Source organism: Photinus pyralis, unplaced genomic scaffold (genome assembly GCF_008802855.1).
Source record: "Photinus pyralis isolate 1611_PpyrPB1 unplaced genomic scaffold, Ppyr1.3 Ppyr1.4_LG4, whole genome shotgun sequence".
NCBI classification, from domain to species: Eukaryota; Metazoa; Arthropoda; class Insecta; order Coleoptera; family Lampyridae; genus Photinus; species Photinus pyralis.
Window position 1 is genome coordinate 11,288,838 of NW_022170511.1, and position 22,368 is coordinate 11,311,205.

Below are 22,368 nucleotides of genomic sequence, written 5' to 3' on the forward strand. Positions count from 1 at the left end.
TTTGCGGGTCGTTTAAATAGGTGATAGTCAAGTTCACTAATGCATAATTTAAAAAGGAATACAATAACACAAACCCAAAGATAATACTTATCATTGATTAACAATAAATACACATTTTACAAAAAAGGTATTAAGTATAATTATACGCAAAAGCAAATGTTGAAACCATTTCATTTAAACGTATATTGTTTACTAAATCTGTTTCAATGGATATGCTATAATTACAACCTTTGCTAACCGCTCTTGTGTCTTTTACCATCACAAATAATTTACGTACCTCGCATTGGAGACTTGTGCTTGATTTGATCACAAAAATCAACAACTTTAAGACTGTTGGGTTTAGGTATACTCTTGATATTGATACGTAAACGCAAAACACACACAGATCTCGAATTATTTTACTCAGGAATTAGTGCTTAATTGCTTATTAAATTTCTTCCGCGCACATATGCTTCTATTTATAGGATTATTATTAGCAAATTAACGTTATTGCAGTGCCCTATAATGTCGTATTCGCATAAGTATTTCACTACATAATATCCAACAATACCTAAATTGTAGAAAACTCTGTTGTTATTTCGCAGAAACTAAAGATAAAACGAAAATCCCGCAATTTCCAATTTCCCGCTCTGAATATTTGCGACCCAGCTGACGTCACAGATGCGCACTGGCATACCGGTGTGTGTTTATCCACAGCCGTCTATAATTACAAGCCATGCTGAGAAGTTTGGCAACGTTGTTCGAAAGTCAATTGGTGGGCCGATGTAAGTTTTAATGGAGTCTTGTTGCTCTTGAAAAAGGGCATTTTCCTCTCTCCTGTGTTTCGCCTTGGCGGTTTTAATATAGAAGAAAGATACTTAGGCAGCTTACAATTGTGCATATATATTATTTATTTACAAAAATGGATAATAACATTTTTATTTGACTTTAAAATTTGGAACGCTGTAAATTGGTAACTGCATCATAATGTGTTTTCCATCGAGATCTCCGAAATTGGTGAACTTCTGTCGAAAGAGGCCGAGGTGAAGCACACGCTTGAGCACTTAATTTCGGTAAAAGGACAGTAAATCGCTGCATCAGAGAGGTTATATCAACGACCAGGTGTGATTCGGAATGTCAAGTTGAATTAGGAAATCGGCCTACCATGCAGTGTTGCCATAACTCTCAGCACGGCTTGTAATTATAGACGGTTGTGGTGTATCGTGGTCACGAGTCATCATGCTTGACGAGTCATCGTGTTTGACAAGTCCGGCCGGCGCTCTGTTGTTTGTTCTTGTTTGAATGGTGACGTGAGTATATAAGCAAATAAGTGAATTAATATAAAAATAACCCTTGCATTGAGGTTATAAATGTTGCAGTAGCGCTTTGCTGCATCTTGTAACATTGTAGTTTGATGAATGTTTTATGGCGGGAACACCTTTTTCTAATTACCTTGAAATGTGAGATTGTTTTTAAAAATGAACTTGAAATTTTAAGAAATAACCTGCCTAAAATGTGTGGGGGATAATCACATTTTGGTAAGTAGGTATTTTAAATTACGTAAGTGGGCATGAATGAAAACTTGCACTTTTTCCATTCTGCCACTGCTCTCCAGCCTTAACGTTTTTTTTCACCGAGAGATAGTGCCACCACCATCATCATAGTGCAGTATTTTACCATTCTAAACAAATTTTGTGAGTGCGGGTTGTACTGCACCGACTCGTCAAACACGATGAGTCGTGCGCTCGTTTACAGATTTTAGAACTGCGAGCGAGACAGGTAGACATACAGAAGCAGGTCCAAAATGGTGGATGGAACAGACAGACAGACAGACAGTGGGTTCAAAATGGCGTCCAATAAATTGGCGGATTTAGAATAGTGACTAGTAAAATGGCGCGCAGATACAAGATGGCGACCAACAAAATGGCTTTTGGTGTAAAGGTACCATACAATAATTACTACATTACTCCAATCAGATATACAAACAGAAAAACTTCAATAATCAAACAAAATATCTTTTACTTGTAAAAAAAGTTTACAGATTTTGCAATCGATGCAACCATCGGAAATATTGGAAGTGATAACCGTACAACGCCGCCGCCGTATGTAAAACACAAATAAGTCTTATTCAACCGGGATCACTTGCTCCACTCGCTCGCAAGCTCGCTCGTGTCGCAAGCGTGCACTTCCTGAATAATAAGCCTCATCATAACATGTTCGTAATCCTATTAAAGGAGATGTGCGAGATTGGAATTAGCAAAACAATTGCGCACCATTAAGTAAGTACCGTATCCGCGACTTTTCTTTAACCTACCGATTGCGATCGAGTACGATATAATCAACACGTGTAGCGACACCGCTGTCTTCTTTTCTGCTCGTTTTATGTATGGAAACTTCATACCCATACACAAAACATACGCGTTTGCAATGCTAAAAATCTGCCCACTCCTTTTTGTTTAATGATAAAGTCTTTTAACTTCGTTTCATGTTTTGCGTTTTGCTTCCAAAGTGTTTGTTATTGTCTTGTCCCACGTCTATTTTGGCCTGCCTTTCTTCTTTTTGTTTTAAGTTCTTGCCTCCCACACTTGTTTTGCCTGTCTCTTTGCTGTCCATTCTTTGAAGACGTCCCCACCAACTCAGTTGTCGACTTTCTATGTATTTTAACACTGACTGTATTCCTAGTGATTCTTGTCTTTCGCCTTTTCTTATTCTGCCCGTTCTTCCCTTCCCTTAAACCCGTTTTAGAAACCTCATCTCAGTCGCCTGCAGTTTACTTTTTTGGGTTTTTGTTAACACCCACGTTTTACACCCATAAGTTAAAATTGGTCTATATACAGTTTTATACGGATTCATTTTTGTATTCCGCGACACTTCTTTTTTACTTATAAAACACGTCTTGCTCATTGCACAGTGTAGAGTCGTATTGTATTGTCTATTCCGGTACTTATCTCTGGTTCCGCATCTCCTGTTGAGTAGGTATATCACTACACCACTACACTGAATCGAACGCTTTCTCTAAATCGATGAAGGCTACATATTTCTTTCCGCTATTACCATTCTTTTCGATTAGCTGTTTAATTGTGAAGATACGGTCTTGTGGGATCCTACCTCTTCTAAATCCACATAGTTTCTGTAAGGGTTTCTTCTGTTGTCCGTTTCAGTTTTTTATTTAGTATTTGTTCATATACTTTCATCACACTACTAATTAATGTGATTTTTACACTTTTTCGTATCTCCTTTTTTATGTATGAGAACAATGACTCCGATTTCCCAGTCCCTAGGTATGTTCTCCTCTTCCCACGTTCTTTTGTAGATTGCCTGTAGTAATTCAGTCTCTGCTGTCCCCATATATTTCAGCATTTCTCCTGTAATCATCAAGTTCATTAAGTGCTTCCACAACTTCTTGTAGTATTGGCATGCAAGTCACCGTCTTCTATGTAAATTTTTCCTTGCTGGTCTCTATTTCTTTTTGTAATTGCATTAAATGCAATTACAGAAATAAATCAAATTTTGTTTCTTGCGTATTTTCTACTAAGTTTTTAAAATAATTTCTTCATTTTCGCATTACTTCTTGCTCAATAATTCCTCCGCTATTCTCTTTCATCTGTGTTGAAGTATGTGATATTTTCTCTTTTTTAACTTTAGGACCTCATAATATAGTTGTTGATTGCTTTTACTGTTTTTCTAGTTTTTCTCCAAATTGTTTCCATGTTATTTGTTTCGCTAGGACTATACTCTCCTTAACAACTTTTCTTTCTTCTTTGTAAATCTTGTAGTTTGTATCGTTTTAATCTCCAAATATCTTTTCCACGTCTCCTTCTTTTTTCGGACCTCTTGTTTTATGTCATCATTTCACCAGGGTGTTTACTTTCGTGCGTTATAGTCCGAGAGCTGTTAGCCATTTTTGAGTAGGTATTAGAGGCACGCTGAAAACTTGTCCAGCACTTCTTCAATAATACCCAAACACAGAATTGCAGACCTGGCTGAGGAGAAGCGGAGCTAACACTTTGCCAAGCGCCTTCAAAGTTTGAAAAAAATTTAACACTTCAGAATGATCCAAATTAGGAATTTGATGCGAGGTGAAGCTATAAAAATTGATAGTTAACCATAAAAGATCTGAACACTCACCATTTGCTGAGCTCAAAATGTATTGTCACTTTCCACTTTCTTAAGATCGTTACAGCGAAGTATAAATACAGTAGGTACAATTGAATAAGGAAATCAACTCTTCCCCTGTCAACTGCCTTTGCAAAGTAAGTTTGGAAAGCTTTACAATGTACCTCTTTTAAAGGGCTCTATTACCTAAAGAACTAAAACGGCATTATTGGAAGTGGTCACCAGCGAAAACGGCGGCGGAATACGTTGTCTGGTCCAAGGTAACTACAGCGATTAATTATTTACATGGATGGATAATGTATATTGTTTATGGTATATTAATGTCAATTAAGCAAATTATACAATACATCTTTCGATAGATACTTCAAAAACTTTTTCTTTCTTTTACACGAACTCACAGAATTGTTTGCCTAACATTTCTATAATACGCAAATTAAATTATTATTAGTTATATGGAAATTACATTGCTATAGGTACTAATTTTAGTTACCAACTTCGTTAAAGGTTAACGTGATAATACTCGTATGTAGTAGGCCGTAGGAGGTTCGTGCAGGGCCCCCAATATAATTGATTGTTCTATTTTGTTTTACGTTACCTGCTGTTTATAGATTCATCAGAACCAAGCGGTAATAGTAATTAAAGTTCATCATATCAAATTATGACCCAGATTTTGTATACTTTTATTGGATTGTGAAGAACTCGTAGAGAGGATTGACTGTTGTGGTTACGCCTGTTATATTACAGCCGTCAAGTTTTCCTTAATTTCTGTTAGGTACTGTTTGGTTTTTGTGTTAGATTTTAGCAGTTCATGATTATCCATACTAATTATTAGTCAATTAATAACATTTGCTCATTGAAATGACTGCCTGTATCTATCTATTTTTGGTTTTTCTCCGATATTTATGAGAGCACAAAATTGGTCAGCAATAGACACCAAAAAAGTATACGATACTAACAAGAAATTTGAATCGGTGCGTACAGCAACGTGAAGTTCGCAGTAACCATCTGTTTTTGATGTTTTCTCGATCTGTATTTGTAATCCTCAGCAACAAATAGCACAAAATCCGAAAAAGTTATGCGATACCAAGAAACAAAGACATCGGTGAGTACGGCAGATTGAAGTTATTTGTATCCACTTGCCCTTTGAGTTTTCTATCTCTGTATACGAGAGCACGCAATGTATAATCCTGCGTAATAGACAGCACAAAATTATTTGCTACGATTTATTTAAAAACGTGGCTTGTGGTGTGAATTTGTCGATACCCATGTATTTTTTTTAGATCTCGATCAAAAGTACCCCAACATTTTTTTATCGGCAGCAATATATGTCATAAATTAAACCACTATTGTACTTTGCTGAAAGTGCTATAAAAAAAGGGACTTTTCTAATGATGAAATTAAGGGTATAGATAAATTAAAAAAATGTGCTATTGTTTGCGTTTTGTTTGCCCGTCAGTCCGTCCGGACCCACTGCTGCAGTTTTCAAGGTACTTTTAGAGGCATTGCCCTAGACTCTTGGATTTGGGGGTGGGGGAGGGGGGAACTGAAATGATACTCTAATGAAAGGTCTCAATAAAAGCAATTAATTGCTACCAACCATAGTCCTCGGCGACTTACCGTTATCGGTTATAATTCAAGAGCGAATTATCGAAGGAGGGTATTCACAAGGAAAGATTATGCCGCCTGGAAGAAATATCTCTATTGGTGATGTCAAACTGCAAAAATAAATATCTCGAAAACGCTTTGTCGGCGAAGATAAATTTTATTTTTTCCTAGACTTTAAGTCTCTTAATGTCTGATAACAAATTGATTTATAAAAATTATTCGACCTCTATTTTTTGGTGTATTGAGGGGATAGTCTTTGTTGTCAACTGTGTATGATTGGTTGTTACAATTTTGATTTTCGCCTTAAATAGGACGTGAAGAAGGAAAGCGTCGCTTTTAGCCAAGTTCAGCGCGGAACTACGTTTCGTTGAAGTTTTAAATCAGCTTTTTGCTACGTTCAGCACCGAGTAGAGTAATACATACCGTAGATTTTGAATGTATGCCAAGCAGCCTTTGACAGTTTATGTATCCCTTCTCCATTAATCGTCTAGCCAGAAGGTACACATCGATAAATATAGCTTGCTACTACCTTATAACCCAACTATTCACTATGCTATTTCGGTTTAAAAAATGCGCTTTACCTACACAATGTTTGTTATCTAAAGATGCTTATAAGTTGGATTGATAAGTATGAAATAAGTAATTAAAGTTTTTTCTTGAGGTTATCGATTTCGCTACATTTATTATAGCATCTGTAGCGAAATCGATAACCTCAAGAAAAACTTCAATTACTTGTTTCATATCTATCAATTCAATTAAGAAAAGTAATTACAATGGAGACATACATCAATAAAATGCTTATAAGTATATAAAAAAAAACAATAAGTCATATAGTTTCTATAGGCAGTTGATTTCGACTAATCTACTGTCATCTTCAGGCCTTGCGTCATCGGTGTAGTTGTTGAATGAATAGTGTTAAATTAATTGGTAATTTATATTATATACACCGAACGAATGAGTCGGGTCAAAAATAGCAGGAGTCCATCGTTTCGGAGATGTTGTATGCTTAAAGTTATTTCAACATTCCTGAAGAAGTCGACCCACGGAAATTTATTTTTATCATTTGCAAGAGAAGTGGAATGTTAAATGCATGGTCAGTTAAACTTATCTGATAGATTACTCTTTATTTTCAAAGCAATTAACTTCCTTGCCGAAGTGAAATAGTAAGTTTGCGCTCGTCCTATGTTATAAATTGAGAGTATAGATGATACTCCAATTTTTTTTAATATCGACGTTTCATAAATTCTGGAATTACTTATGCAGTACGTGACACTTTAAAAGTATCATAAACGAGGCTATTATAGACATGCTGTCCGTTAATTTCCTATCATTTTCTATATTAAACGCACACATATATATATAACATATTTGAATATAGTCAAGTCAAGTATAACATATGCGGTGGAGTGATAGTGAAGGTTATACGCAACAAAACAGTAAATGCATATAAGTGAGGTGAAAAACACTTAACACATTTCATGTAGTTCGCTAGTTATCAAGCTCTTCTTTTTTAAGATTTTTTACAAGCATAAAATAAGAAAACGATGCCTTGATAACCTGAAAAATGACATTAAAATACAGCAATAGAAATGCAATTGCTCACCGTAAAAACTGAGTTAATAGACAATGGTGTAAAACGCCCAATTGTGAACGTCACTGCTTTCTGTGTCATAGCCATTAGTATCACTAAGGATTTTTGAAATTTTAGGTTTGTGCCAACAAAATGGATTTGGTTGCAAGAATTGCTGACTCCGAGGAACTCCGCTTGGACAATGGTCGAAATATACGCATCTCCAAAGAATAAGGCCAAACTCAGTTGAATGTACAACATGAGTTTCCAAAATTCCATGCTGAATAATGGAACCTGAGACAAATTAGTTTCTGGATTGATTATTTGTACACATTAATAGACTTACGATAGACATTTGCATCAAAGAAACGCCAAAAAGGAGCGACAGATTAATAAAAGTAGCTAATACACATTTATTAAATACCAGTTCTGTTTCATTCAGTATGGTGGTTAGATAACTGTGCTCCAAAGTTACAGTTTTTAGCTCCGCGTGGATATACTTCCAAGGAATGAACGCGTTGTCGACTTCGCCATTGGGTTCCATATGGCGATCCTGATAAAACGTTTCGTTGGCATTTTTTAAAATGTCCTTCACACGAACGCCTAGGTATTTAAAATGCACAAATAAATGTATCAAAATACATATTTTAATTCCATCAGTAGCTACGTATTCTAGCCCAACAAACGCGTATAAAATGCTTTGGAAAGTTGCAAAACCAGTGGTACTGTAATCCATCAACCAACTTGGCATTATACCGAAAGGGAGTGCGGTGCTCTTTGTCAGCAACCACTGAATTATAGTGAAGGATACTGAACTTACTGCGACAAACACCATCGTTCGGGTCTTAAATATGAAATACTTTCCTACGCGTACAATAAATTACGCAACATACCACAATCCTTTCAGATCTCAAAAGCGTCGTGGTAATTTCCTTTGCGTGTTTGGTATTTGAAACCTCAAAGTTATCCAATAGGATCAGAACCATTGCTAATCTAGACCTTTGCACTCTCATTATTAGAACGCGAGGTAATGCTACAAGTAATAATACTTATTGTTTTAACCACTTACAGAAATTTGCTTACCATTTGCAAGAGCAAGAGTATATGCGATACCGTTGATTTCTTCGGAAATGTTCCACTTTCTAAAAACAATCGCGGTGCTGTATAAAGACAGTACAAACGGATATATATACAAAATAATCCTATCTCTTCTTGATAATTGCATGGTTAACGCAAGCCCCGACATCTTCGAAAGCTTTAGTAGCCTTCCAAAGTACTTGCTTTCTCCACGAGCTTTATCCGCCATCCTTTATCTCAGAATGCTGGCCACTGTGTAATTTTCTCAAGTGATGTAAGCGTTCCTTAGCGCAAGTTAGGGATGAAATATTTACAGTAAATGATATAGTACCCATATTATCACTAAATGGCCTATTACCAGCATTGACTAAATTAGATACATTTTTAGACAATTGAAAAACTTTTTCTTCTTTTACACAAACTTACAATCATAGCATTCAAATTATTAATATTGTTTCGTCGAGTACTACTTTTCAATGTGAATACGTTTTGTACTTACATATTAATTTTGTGAGGAACACCTTATTTTGTTGTCGACTTCATTTAAGTTCTAACATTTGATTTGATTTTCTAATGTATATTTAGGTATATTTGTTTGTACTGCAGTTTTCACTTATCTCTGATTAGTTCGTGGCCAATTTTTATTGGTGCATCCTTAAGACGAATTGGAATGCGCATGTTAGATTACCTTTTCGTTTCTTTTTTCCTTGAAAACACTTTTGGTGGTCAACACGTTAAGTGTAGTTGTATTCGTAAATTCAGTGTAGCCTTAATTGCCAAGTGTTTAAGGGTTTTAACCTTCCGGCAATTAACTGAATGTTGTCGTTTGGGTATAGATTTTTGGCGAACATGAATTTGTTGAATACGTAAGCAGCGGCCAATTGCATAATAATTGCGAGCTTTTTAGAGTTTCTATTCGCTTTATCTGAAGTTGGAACTAATTTACTTACCGTTGCCTTATTACTATCATTATTTTCTAAATAATCCTCTTATTAACTTAACTTAAGGGGACCTGCTACTTTTTGTCCAACACCCGTAAATGCCAATTTTCGTCTTACTATATTGTATAAAGGATAAACCGAAAACAAACAAAATGTTATCAATTATTTTTTATCTAAACCTATTTACTTTAAACACAGATGCCCCTTTTACACGAAATTGGCGTTGAAACATAATGGCTTATTCGCGCAAATTTTGATTACCAAATGCAAACGGCCCTGCTTATAAAATCAGGCCTCTAAATAGTTTTATAACTTAGCACAGGTGTTTCTTTGCAATACTAGAAACACTTTTGAAAAAAAGAATTCGCACTTTATCACAATTAGGATCAATCGAAGAATTTTTTCTCAGTTACGCGATCGAAAATTAATGAACAACACCAATTGGTACGTTCCTACGTTCGGAGTTATGTTGCGAATTACTCACAACGGCGGAATAATATTTTACGAACTTGTACGTGTTCACTCTCAAAGCCAAGCTGAGAATTTGCCCACGGCGAATTTTGGCCTGCGATATAATTCGAAAGCACCGAAACTGTACGTGCTTCGTTCTCGAAGCCAATTGCGGATGCTCTTTCGTTTCGTCGGCTATTCGCAGTTTGCCCGCTGGAAAAACCCAAAACGGAACCTATTCAAATTGTCGAGTTCTTTGTTTTTTATACATAGATATCCATACGTTCTGAAGCTGGCAACACGGTCAAGCTCGTGCTTATCTACTAAACACAGCCTGCATTTTATTCGAAAAGCGCACCGTTATCGCTCTTATCTCCAGACATACTTTTTGTTCACGTTTACTATGAAGCGATATTCGTGTAAATTTTCGAAAAAATAATTTCAAAGCGGTCACCCTTTACACGCTTTAGATAGTGATATTGAGAGAATCATACAGGATGTGTATGTAGAATTGATCGGATCCTGTCAGTATTGACACCAAATTGAAAAACTTATTCAGCTGAAAGGGTGTACCTATGTCGATTTTTAAGGTCCCATTAATATCAAAATAATTCCTATTATTATGCAATATATAATGACCATAAGTAGTCGAGTATTGTCGAATATTTTTGAGGTGCTGTCACGAAATGCTAGTTACGCTGAATGAGTGGAGCAGCAGCTCAAAAAATAATCTACAAATACTTCGACTACGAAGGTATTCGGAGGACTATTCAATGAATCAAAAGAAAAATTAGCACAATATTAACCCACGCGGAATGTATTTCATGAAACAAATAAAATGTCACAATAAATTAGGAAGTTGCTTTTCATTTTGCTATTGATTCTATTCGAACTTTTGTGCTGCCAAGCTATTCGTTTGAGTGATTAAATTAAAAGATGCTGGTGATAAAGTCGGTTGTCGAAATTGATTAACAAACTAAAGAAAGAACTGTTTCCGGTTAATACGAACAAAATTTCGCGTCCATTTCACTGGTCGGAAGTTGACAAATGTCATTTCAATAACGCCATTGAATTGTCGCTGAATACCACACGTGAAATTATCGCTGAAATACCACACGTGCAATTATCACTATAATTCGTTCCCAATTGGCTGCAGCCAATTTGAATTCGAGACTTTCACTGGTTGAAATGTGACCAATGTTAGATGAATTGAAATAGTCACGAAAATTTATATACTACCATAGTGCAACAAATCTACACAATGATACTACAGACGAGCATGAGAAACTATTCCAAATATCGGCGGGGAATGATACCCACCTCTCCAGGCGGGATTCCTAGCAGCTTCGGTTGCCTCGTTACTCTGCCGATCAGATGTTAGGTAAGAAAACTCAACCTTGTTTCAATACATATAATAAATAAGCAAATAGGTAGCTAAAATCAGATGCTGCATGGGTACATAACAAACAACAAAGCAAAACTGCGGCAACAATACAATATTCGTTAACCGGTAAGTATATAAAATTATAACAATAATAAACAGACAACGTACCTACTGTACAGATCACATAGGCGTGCTGATAGGCTTGATAAGTATGGCCATACCCTTAACAAAAGTACTTACGGGTTTGAACTTACAGGGAGTAATGTAGTTGCAGTCTAGCTTGCCTTGGTAAGTTATTTGAGTATTTTATTTATCCTATTGAAGTAGCTTCTGAGACGGTTGTACAGTTCCAGATGGCCATTCAGCCCACTAGATGGCGTGGACCAGGCGACACCACTTTCTAATACGGGGTGACGATAAAAGCTGGTAGGCGGTGTACAATTAACACCCACCGATCGCAGGTAAACAATCTTCAACAATCACAGCCAAGCCAAACATATGCATTCCATTTACCGATTCCCAGTTTGAAGGTAATTTATTAAATTAGACAAATAATACAAAAAAAAAACCCTAAAAGGTCAAAAGAATAAGTCTTTGGAATTTCAAAGCCTCAAGCCGTACCTGTACAATTTTCGGAAATATCCCTACGTTGACCAATTTCAACCAATAAGCAGTGCAATACACGTACAGGGTTTTTTCCCAATCCAGTCAGCCTTAAAAGAACGAACATCGTTACCAATCTACAATGTGTACAAAATGGCGCTTACCTCAGAACGTTAAGCGATAACAAAACCACACTAAAGGTGAAGAATTGCCCAAAATAAACGTATCCACAATGATACACGGCAATACCAATTACTATCGCTTTTCGTAATTAACCCAGAAGACTGGAGTACTGACAAATTTCCAATAATTAAGGATTTAACGATTTTCTCAAACATGGGAGTGCCACAACGGTCGGTGATCAAAAAGGAAGGATTTTCAACGTTATTATCGGTTTTGAAGATACCGGCTCTGACCTAAAGACCTCCAAAAATTCCTCAGATAAACCAACATAGACGTTCCCTACATTGACAAACATGGCAGGCCGCTTACAGCCCTTAAATTGATGACTGGATCCTATAATAAGTAAACTACTAACCTAGCAAAACAGTTGCTTGCGTAAAAACAGTAGCCAACGGGAACAAATGATTAACAACGAAATTCCTAATGTCTCCGCCACTGGAGATCAATAACTACAATCTACATTCACAAGTATACTATTCTCCGCTACATGCGTGCATAACAAAACCTCTAACCGTACTTCATTATGTACAATTATATTTTTCTATTTGTGGGACTTGTTCAAAAATTTAACCGTTACATTTAATTTACAAATCCAACAGATGTCACACAATATATACAAACTTCTCACGATCGTTATTCCTTTAATCTTAGCAAAAAGAGAAGTGCAGTGTGTTTGCTTAACTTCACACATGCAGTATTTAATTAACTGACTTGTGGTAGTTTTGGTAGCAGATGTGACACTGTTGTGAAATCAAACTTTTTTGTACTAAAAATAATTCATTGCAATTCTGCTTATGACCTTTCCATATGCACGTAATTATAAGGTGAACACGCTGCTATTTTCATAAAGATGGGGTTATCTAATGTAAAAACGAACCCCTCTTAAAGGTCAAAGGAACAGGAGTACGAAAAAAAGATCGAACACAACATTTTTCACTAAAATATGATATTGAATTTCGAGAACAATGTGTTGAGGAAAAAACACAGTTTGCTTCTTAAGATATTCAATCGGCGTACATGCGCTGACGGACTCTAAACGCGTTAACAAGCTAGCTAGTAAAAGACCCCGCGGGGAGTAATATTTTAACTAAGTATTTTCCGATGATATCAGGAAAAGAAAATAATTTCTAATAAAAAAAAGAGCGCGCGCTCACTCTTCCATTGTAGTGGCATCGGAGTGGTCAATTAGTAAAAATGTAAAGCGCGCAGACTATTAGCATTCATGGGATATGTATAGGTTTTGCATTGTTACCTCAGAAACTTCTTTTAGTGGAAAGTTGGGACAAACGCGTTGAAAAGTTTTTGAAGTTGTTAGAAGCTTTTTGTGCCGTTACTTACTGCAGGAAAGAAAAAGATCTACGGGCCGTGTGAAACTGTAAAGGGACGCAGAATTTAATGGGCGCACGTTAATGGAGGAATTACCAACCACCGTAATTTTACATAATATGTTAGATTTCAGATAACTGTAGTAACCAGCATCTGATACTGATAACCAGTAATTTAACTATGTCACGTCTTTTAAGTACATTACGTTAATTAGAAAATTATAATAATACTCTCATTATGTCTTTAAGAAACGCTATAATAACGACTTTTAGATGAACTACACTGATGTTAGCAATTATGTGTAATAGATCTGGTCAAGCTAAAGCAAATAAGCTGTAGGTACAAAATTACAACACGATGCACAACACCACCGCAAAAATGAAGCTTTATTACTTAGTATGAATATGGATGATCACAATTTAAATTATTGCCTGCTAAGGGGAGTACCTAGGTACTGCGAACCTTCTACCTCTAACAACTCACGTGTTTGTAGAAGCAAAGAAAATTAATTACAATTTGAATTGACGGCGGAAGACAACGTTAATTGCAATTATGTTTGCACTAATCAATTTGATTCAAATAAATTTGAGTAATGGATTATTCCCGCTGTAAATCGCAGATTAGTTCGATTTACGTCGGCTTATGTGTGCACTTATCATTTAATTGCTACCATTGTGTATTTTTGTAGTAACATTTATTAACATACCGTTCGCGTTGAAGAGACGGTAAGATTATACCTCGGATTATACATATGGAAAAATGCGCTTCAGTATCTAAATGTAGTCTTACCTTGGGTATGACATGAAGTCTAATAAATAAAATTCATCCTGTACGACACTGGTAAAAATTTGTCTGTCGCAATTCATTTTACCCATGGCTAGCTCTGTAATAAAATTTAAATATCCCTTACCTTACGGAATTTTGGCCTTCTTTTGTAATTCTGAAACTCCAAACTTGACGCTCTCGATTGACTACAGCCGAACTAAAGTGGATCCAATTCCATTCTCATATTTTCGTATTCAAAATTCAACTCCTATCTCGTGGCCACGTTTGGTTCTACTTCTCCATATCTAAATTTTTTATGCACAATAAACTCTCCTGGCAATTTTTTACGCAAAATGTTTGCATACATCTTCTGCCTAAACAACATTTGAATTCATGCAAAGGAGTACTATCATTTAAATGAAAGACAAATTCCCAACTAATTAAAAAATCAATTTCTTTTGTAAGGATCCACTTGTAACAATTCAATGCAATACAAATCTGTTACTTGCAGTTAATTTCCACCGACCGGTTCATTTAAGGATATTATGATTACGTTAAAAAACGTTCGCTTCGAATTCTTAAAGATAACCGATCAATACTTTATACCATTCAAAAATAATTAAAGTGACTTACAGATATCGCTAGACCCGGTGTTTTTCTTTAGGTCACAAAAGGTCCAAAAAGGCTCCGTCCAAGAAAATTTGATAACTGGATCGCTTTTGCGGTGATACAGTTGAACTTTGTGGCTCGCCCTTCGTTGTAGGGAAAACTTCTGGCGAAGTGTTACAACTAAAAACGAATTAGGCCAGTAATTAACATATTTATTAATGGAAGAACATGCAACGATTTATTTCCTTCACTAGAAGCATTTTTATTGTTAACAGTATATTGTTGAATGATCCTCGTAACAACTGTAACCTTGGAATTTTAGAGACGGAATTTCTAGCGCGAAATTTCGGCGCTGCGATTTGTCGTTATCGGTGGTAACATTCATTTTCTTCGTTTGTTCGTCAGCTGTGACAGAGTGATAGTTGATGACAGCATAACGCATGGGATTTTAATTGCTGCGACCCACATGTATGAATATTTAGGGATTACATTCCCCTTCACTCCACTAGGAGGATATAGTTGCGTTATTCTTCTTCATTAAAGTACTATTTGCATTTAATCTGCTTGACGAATATATTCTTTAGGTTTCGGCTGATATTTAATACGATTTTCTATCGGCGATTGTTCATCTATAATTCGCCCTCTTATTTAAAGAGGTATGTACAGGGTGAGTCAACGATTGCGCGGAGTAACTTAATGCCTTGAAGATAAGATTTTTCGATAGAGTGCTTTTGTATGATGATATGGTAGAATATTCTCCACAATATTAATACATACAATATTATAAATTAAAAATATAGCTTACAGGGTGTTTTTTTTGGTAGGTCCAAAGTTGCAAACATAATAGTGAGGTGGACATGCAAAAAAAAGTCAATTTTTATCTATCTCGTCCAAAACGAAAATCATATCGATTAATTTATTTTTCAAACAATTTATTTTAAGTCCAAAAAACTAGAGAATAAGTAAAAACATTTGACTACAAAGCAAATTTAATTTAACTCCTAATGTCATCCAGTCAGTGACATTAGTTTCATTTTTTTTCATATTCACCTAGTTATTATGTAAATTAGAATTTCAGATTAAAATATAAAAAGTAGAAAAACCAAGATATTTGTTTATGTTTTTACTATCAAATTTATTCTCCAGTTTTTAAATGAATTATTAGAAAAATGAATAATAATATAAAATATCATTTTAGCTTTGAACGAGGTAGATAAAAATTGCCTTTTTTGCATGGCCACCTCACTATTATGTGAATTACATATAACTTATTTACGATTAGAATATAAAAACCAGGAGAACCAAGATATTTCGAAAACTATCAGAGATAGGTATAGGACATTATTATCAAAAGTTGAAGGTTTTTGGAGGAGCTAAAAGATGACAGAAAAATATACAGGGTGTTCCATTTAAAAAAGTGAGATTTTTTAATATGAAGTTTTGTAACTTTGGATCTACAAAAAACACCCTGTAAGCTATTTTTTTAATGTTTCATAGTAGATGTATTTATTTGACTTTTACTTAACCCAGGATAAAAGATATAAAACCTGGAATCAAAATTTAAGTAATAATTTTGACAATATACTGACGCTTGCAAATGCCCAATTTTTCTTAAAAATCGAATTATCTTTAAAACTACTAGCTTTTCGGATATTAACCATATAATAAAAAAGACGTACAATTACATGTAGAATTCAAAAATGCATTCAAATACAGGGGGTTCTATTTTAAAAAAACGTACCATTTGGGCGCCCTACTTTGTGGGCGTACCCTGTATAATTCCAAATATTTTTAAAATGTGGAGAATATTCAACCATATCATAATACAAAAGCACTCTTATCTTCAAGGCATTAAGTTACTCCGCGCAATGGTTGACTCACCCTGTATATTTTAAGGTTATCAACGAAGAGGGTTACCTTTGATTTTTTCTAGGGTTTTTAGTTTTAGTTTCTACATACGAAATTGGCGTAACCTTTATCATCTACCTGCGAGTGCCAACACTTGTGGACACATTTTTCCACACCCGATAAGATATCACTTTCAGTTGTTAATTTGTTACTTCGGTAAGTTATGGTCGACTTTTGCACGAGATTGATATGGTAGGCCGCCACTTCCTTCTGAAGAGGTTGGTGGAAAAAGTATCGTACTTGTGAGCTTACTACAAGTAAGGAGAGACCATTCAGGCATTGTTCAGTTCATTGCATTCCGAGGTTTGCGGCTTGGGAGTTTTCTTTTGTTGCCGATTTTATGGATCCGAGCTCACTTCTCTGGATGACATCTTATTAAATCAATGTAAGCGTTGCCTTTTTATGTTTTGTTGTACTTGGCCTATACGTGCGCATTTCTGTTCCGATCAATTTCTTTGTGTTAACATCAAGTACTCAATTTAATCGATCATTCTTGATTGAAGGTTGGTAAAACTGGTATATGTCAACTGTAAAGTTCAAGTTAACTAAATGCCCAGTTTCTCCAATGTATCTTAAGCTCTACTTGAATCTTAAGATCGCCTTAAATCTTAAGTCTATCTTAAAACGTTGCACCAACGCAAATCTGCATCTTATATTCACAAAGGCAGCCTTACATTTAAGTCGTGAAAATCTGCGACTTAAGTCGGCATTATTGTTAGTGAAGTTGAAAATGAGTGGCATTTTGTCTTTCAAACGTCACTTTTCAAAATGGAATTGATCGATGTCGATGATGTCGATGTGGTTGATATGGTAGACATAGTAGAAAATATTCGAATACCACGGCAAATTCACATTAGGAGAAATTTATTTAATATTTATTCTAATGTTGAATTTTTTCGACGATTTCGACTCGAAAAAGGGACTGCTTTATATTTATTGGAGAAAATAGAACATAGACTAGAGTACTTCCATAACAGGTAAGTACACATCATTCATAGGTTTGTTTCACGTTTGTATACTTACCTACATATAATGCTTTTTGTGACTATTGTATAGTGCGAATTCAAGGTGTACAATAATGTTTTTTGAAATTCAGGAATAATTCCATCAGTCCCATGAATCAACTTTTGCTAACGTTAAGAGCTTATGCCAGTGCAGGGCATTTTGTTGCTGTTGGAGACTTTGTGCATGCAGACAAGTCAACAGTATGTAAAATTGTTTCAAAAGTTTCAAGGCTCATAGCATCAATTGCAAGGGAATTTATATACATGCCTCGAAATGAAGTTGAAATTGCAAGTGCTCAGAATAAATTTTACGACATTGCTGGTTTCCTAGAGTCATTGGGGCAATAGATGGATGTCATATAAAAATTCAATCACAAGGTACTTACTACACTATTTTTTTCACATTATTTTTAGTATTATACTTTACATTCGCTCATTTCTACAAATAAGAATTTAATTTAAAGGTGGAGCTGATGCTGAAATATATCGAAACAGAAAGGGATATTTCTCTGTAAATGTGCAAGCCGTTACAAGTGCTGACCTGTTATTCCAAGATATCGTCGCACGTTGGCCAGGTTCGACGCACGATACCACCATTTTTAGAAATTCACGATTAATGCATAGATTCAATAATGGAGACTTTGGAAATAGTATCTTGTTGGGTAAATAGCACTTTTTTCAATATTAATTTACAATCGCTACTTACTTTTTAGGAGATAGCGGTTATATGAATCTTTCATATCTATTTACACCTTTTCTGAATGTTCAGAACGATGGTGAAAGAAACTACAACAGAAGTCACGTTCAAAGTAGAGTCAAGGTAGAAAATCTATTTGGTGTTTGGAAAAGAAGATTTCCTATAATAGCGTATGGATGTAGAATGAAGCTAGAAAATGTACTTTGTGTTATTGTGGCTACAGCAGTTTTGCACAATTTGGCTCGTTTGAGGGGAGAACCAGAACCACCTATTGAAAATTTAATTATGGAACACGAGCTTCAGCAAGCAATTCGAGATGGAGATATTCCTTTAGCCGCCGAAGAAAATGATTTAGGCTATGATTATAGAAGACATTTAGTAGATATATATTTTTCTAGATTGTAATTTTCGTATTTTGCAAGTTTAAAGATAAATTATATTACATATTAACATACCTACTACAATAAACATTTTTTATTAAAATTGAAAATACGTACTTATATGTACTTATTTAAATGAATTCATTCTTCGAAAAAATACTAGATTTATTTTATGGCAACATTTACTTGGAACAAGAGCACTTCCCAATTTCCTCTTCCATTAAGTAAATTTTTTTCTTGTGCTCAACTTCCATGGCATGTAACATTTTCTTGTGCTCCTTTTCTTGCAAAAGAATTTCTTTTTGAATTTGTAGTACTTCAATTTTAGCTCTTTCTGTAGGTCCCAGGTCTGCGTTAATTTTAGGTCTCCTTCGAGCAGACCAACGAGTGCCTCGTAAAAGTGTGGGCGTGGGCTCTTCGTAAGTAAGCAGAACGTTTTGATTGCACAGTTCAGTTTCATCATGTGTTTGTTCTAAAGGTGTAATCGAAGGTGTACTGGATGTACACGGTATTTCTATGTTAATTTCTTCTTGATTGGGCTTGGAAGATATCAAAATCGGCATTCCAAGAATATCCTCTGCTGGATGATCTAATATAGGTTCTACAAAATATAAAAATACTTGTATCTATGTGTGCCTCACTAAAAATATAATTAATGGAAATTCGAGTGTAAATTTTACCTTTCATTACATCAGAATCAAATTCATTTCTTAGACCAAGGACTGTCTTCTTATTTATTATATCCAAAACCAATTGTTCATTTGCTTCACAATTTTTCGAAGAAAGTGCAGGAGCAACTCCTCCACCAGTTTTGTAAAGCTCCTGCCTTTCTAGTGCCGCCTTTTTTCTTGAGTCCTGCTTCATATTGCTCCACTGCTTCCGTAAAGAATTGGCGTCACGAAAGACGTTGAAACACTTTTTATTAAAATTTTGCTCAATAATTTTCCAAACGTCATCTTTTTGATGGTTTGAAACGGCGTTTGTATCTTTATTTTCGATGATATTTTTATTTGAATCAACCAAATGAATTAATAGTTTTTTTTCTTCTTGAGTGTAATTCACTCTTTTTTTATTAGAATGCATGTTGGCCGATGTCTAACAAGTTCGGTGCACGGTTCGGTGGGGCAATGACGAGTAACTCACAGAATAAGGCCTTATTCTGTGGAGTAACTATCAAGTTTGACAGTTTGCAATTATTAGGTACCTACCTTCGGTAACGCGATTCATTAGTAAAATTGGCATTCATTTGATAAAATTCTGTGTTGCCAGATCGTTTCAGACAAATTCTGATGCTTAGCTAAGATGCGAACTTAAAATTTTGGTGCAACGTAATTTAATTTTAAGGACGCCTTACAATTAAGACCGCCTTGCCTAAGGTACAGCTTATATTTTGTTGGAGAAACCGGGCCAATAAAGTCAGGATTCAGGAAATGTGGTGTGTGTCCTATAAATAGGCAAGAGGTATTGAGCCGACTTCCCGAGGATGTTGAAGAGGAAGATGTGACGAACATGTTAATGATACAGTTGTCTCATACCTAAAGTCGTTAAGGTATGGCGACGGAGCATCCGCGTGTCGAAACAAGAAGAAGAAAATTCAAATAGAAGCAGGTAAAAGTGTCTCTGGTGCAGATTGTGAGTCCAGTGAAAACGACAGTTCAAACATGTCAATAGAAGACAACGATGAAGGTAGTGACAATGAAACTGTCTTCGATGAGGAATATGAGGATCTGCAAATTGATACCCACACGGTTCCTAACAAGAACAGTACGGGTGAGAAAAATTCTCAGTTAAAGAAGAATGGAAAAACATTTGACAACGTCTTTCACATCGACGTGGAAAATATTGTGCCTGAAATGTGGCTTCTTGTAAGCTTTGCAATTGAAGGTTCAAAAAGCCAAAAATATAAATATTACGTAGGAAAAGTGCTGTCTTGTGAGGAAGGTGCAATTGAGGCTACCTTTTTGAGATCAAAAACCTCAAGTAAAACTGACAGAGAAATCTTTTTTTTTCCTTCTAACCCAGATGTGTGTACGTTCAGTCACGACCAAATTATTGGGCAGGTGTATCCGCTTCAAGAAACTGGTTTCAAACGAAGGGAGAATATTATTTTTGATATTAATATCCATTAAACTCATATGTTTTTATATTTAGGTACTTTAAAGAATGTTTAATGTTTAGTTTTTGTTAATAAATACATAATTTACATAAAGCTTTTGCATTTTTTTTTTGAAACTGAAAAATTTACTTACCCTGTATATATTATTTCGGTTTTTAATATTTCTATTCACCTGTACTGTGTTTGGATAGCAATACATCTGATTTTTTCAATAGTGTTTCTATTCACCCCACTAAAATGACGAATAGAAATAAATAAAAAAAAAAATGATAACTCCATATTCATTTGCAATTTCAAAAATGTAAAATTCGGCATCTTTTGTGAAGAAAGGGACCGGACTTTTCCTACACATATGGTTTTTAATAACGTCTTCCCTTCCAAGTTATAAACTACGAAAGATCAAAAATGGATTTCATTCAACGCACCCATTTACGGTATTAAAGTTTTCGGAAGCACAGCTTACGTATTAACTCCAAATGTACATCGCAAGAATCTGGATCCGAAAAGCAAAAAGTATACGTTTGTTGGGTACGATAATAACTCTACAAATTACAGATTATTCGATCCCGTTACATCACGAATCACAATATCCCGAAATGTGATATTCAACGAAGAAGAAACGACAGGGAAGGAAGATGGGGATGACCTACGACAACAAGTGGAGATGTTGTTCAAGAGAGTGACCCTGACTCCAGTATTATTATAGAGGATGAAGAAGATGATCCAACTGGTCCTTACGATTTACGATCTCGTAGAAATGTAAAAGCTCCAAATAAGTACGAGGTTACCTTTTCGGAAGTTCACATTCCAGAAACTTATGAAGAGGCAATGAGTAGTCGTGAGAAGATTGAATGGGAGGAAGCGATCAAAGACGAGTTGAGTGCCCTACGTAAAAACAACGTATGGAAAGTTACGAAATTGCCCGAAGACCAACAATGTATAAACGCGAGATGGGTTTTTCGACTCAAGCATGACAACAGCGGAAAAATCACCAGATACCGAGCAAGTCAGCCATGTCGTTAATCGGATCCATCGAACAGTTTAATCCTAAAGAAACTGATATTTCGTCATATTTAGAAAGATTAGAGCAACTATTTATTTGTAATATTGTAGAGGCGGATAAAAAAGTCCCGTTACTTTTAACCCTAATTGGGGGCGAGGCCTACAATGTGTTAAAAGATTTGTTGGCACCAGAGCTACCCAGCACAAAAGTCGTAGGTATGAGGAGCTGAGAAAATCACTTGTTGGTCATTATAATAATAATAATAATAATAATAATAATGTGTTTTTAACGTGCTAGGGCGTGTAACTTTTATTGGTGGACCTGTCTTTGTAGTGCATGTTGCGTTACTTGTATTTATGGTGTTTCTTTGTTCTTGAGGTTGTATCTGTGTTGTTGTTATTATTATGGTCGGTGTTTCTTGTGAGAACTCAGGTCTAGCCTGGTTAACTAATCGCACGGATTAAAATCAAGTAACGATTAGTGTCTGTGTCTGTGTCTGGTGAAGTTATGTAGGGTCCTTAAAAAAAAAAAAAAAAAAAAAAAATAATAATAATATCACACACGTACATTGGACATCTAGGGATAATGTAATTCGTACTTACCAACATACCTATTGATGGGCACAATAGCCAACGCTATCAGGAAAGAATTA

At 35.4% G+C, this 22,368-nt stretch overlaps 1 protein-coding gene and 3 long non-coding RNA genes across 4 annotated transcripts; 2 read left to right on the forward strand and 2 right to left on the reverse strand.

The window, feature by feature from the left end:
* Nucleotides 1–11,067: 11,067 nt before the first annotated feature.
* LOC116169321 lies at nt 11,068–11,604 on the forward strand. The gene is made up of 4 exons (XR_004144933.1): nt 11,068–11,119; nt 11,169–11,248; nt 11,302–11,410; nt 11,470–11,604. It is a non-coding gene; the product is annotated as an uncharacterized LOC116169321 (long non-coding RNA).
* LOC116169320 lies at nt 11,557–12,471 on the reverse strand. Its single transcript, XR_004144932.1, has 3 exons — nt 11,890–12,471; nt 11,744–11,835; nt 11,557–11,692 (listed from the first exon to the last, which is right to left on the reverse strand). It is a non-coding gene; the product is annotated as an uncharacterized LOC116169320 (long non-coding RNA).
* A 5,376-nt stretch (nt 12,472–17,847) lies between these two features.
* On the forward strand, nt 17,848–18,670 carry LOC116168894. Its single transcript, XR_004144868.1, has 3 exons — nt 17,848–17,898; nt 17,985–18,182; nt 18,234–18,670. It is a non-coding gene; the product is annotated as an uncharacterized LOC116168894 (long non-coding RNA).
* A 77-nt stretch (nt 18,671–18,747) lies between these two features.
* Nucleotides 18,748–19,997, reverse strand: LOC116168802. The gene is made up of 2 exons (XM_031484791.1): nt 19,278–19,997; nt 18,748–19,198 (listed from the first exon to the last, which is right to left on the reverse strand). The coding sequence occupies exons 1-2, from the start codon at nt 19,678–19,680 to the stop codon at nt 18,780–18,782; spliced, it is 822 nt and encodes a 273-aa protein (XP_031340651.1). The 5' UTR covers nt 19,681–19,997; the 3' UTR covers nt 18,748–18,779.
* Between the last annotated feature and the right edge of the window lie 2,371 nt (nt 19,998–22,368).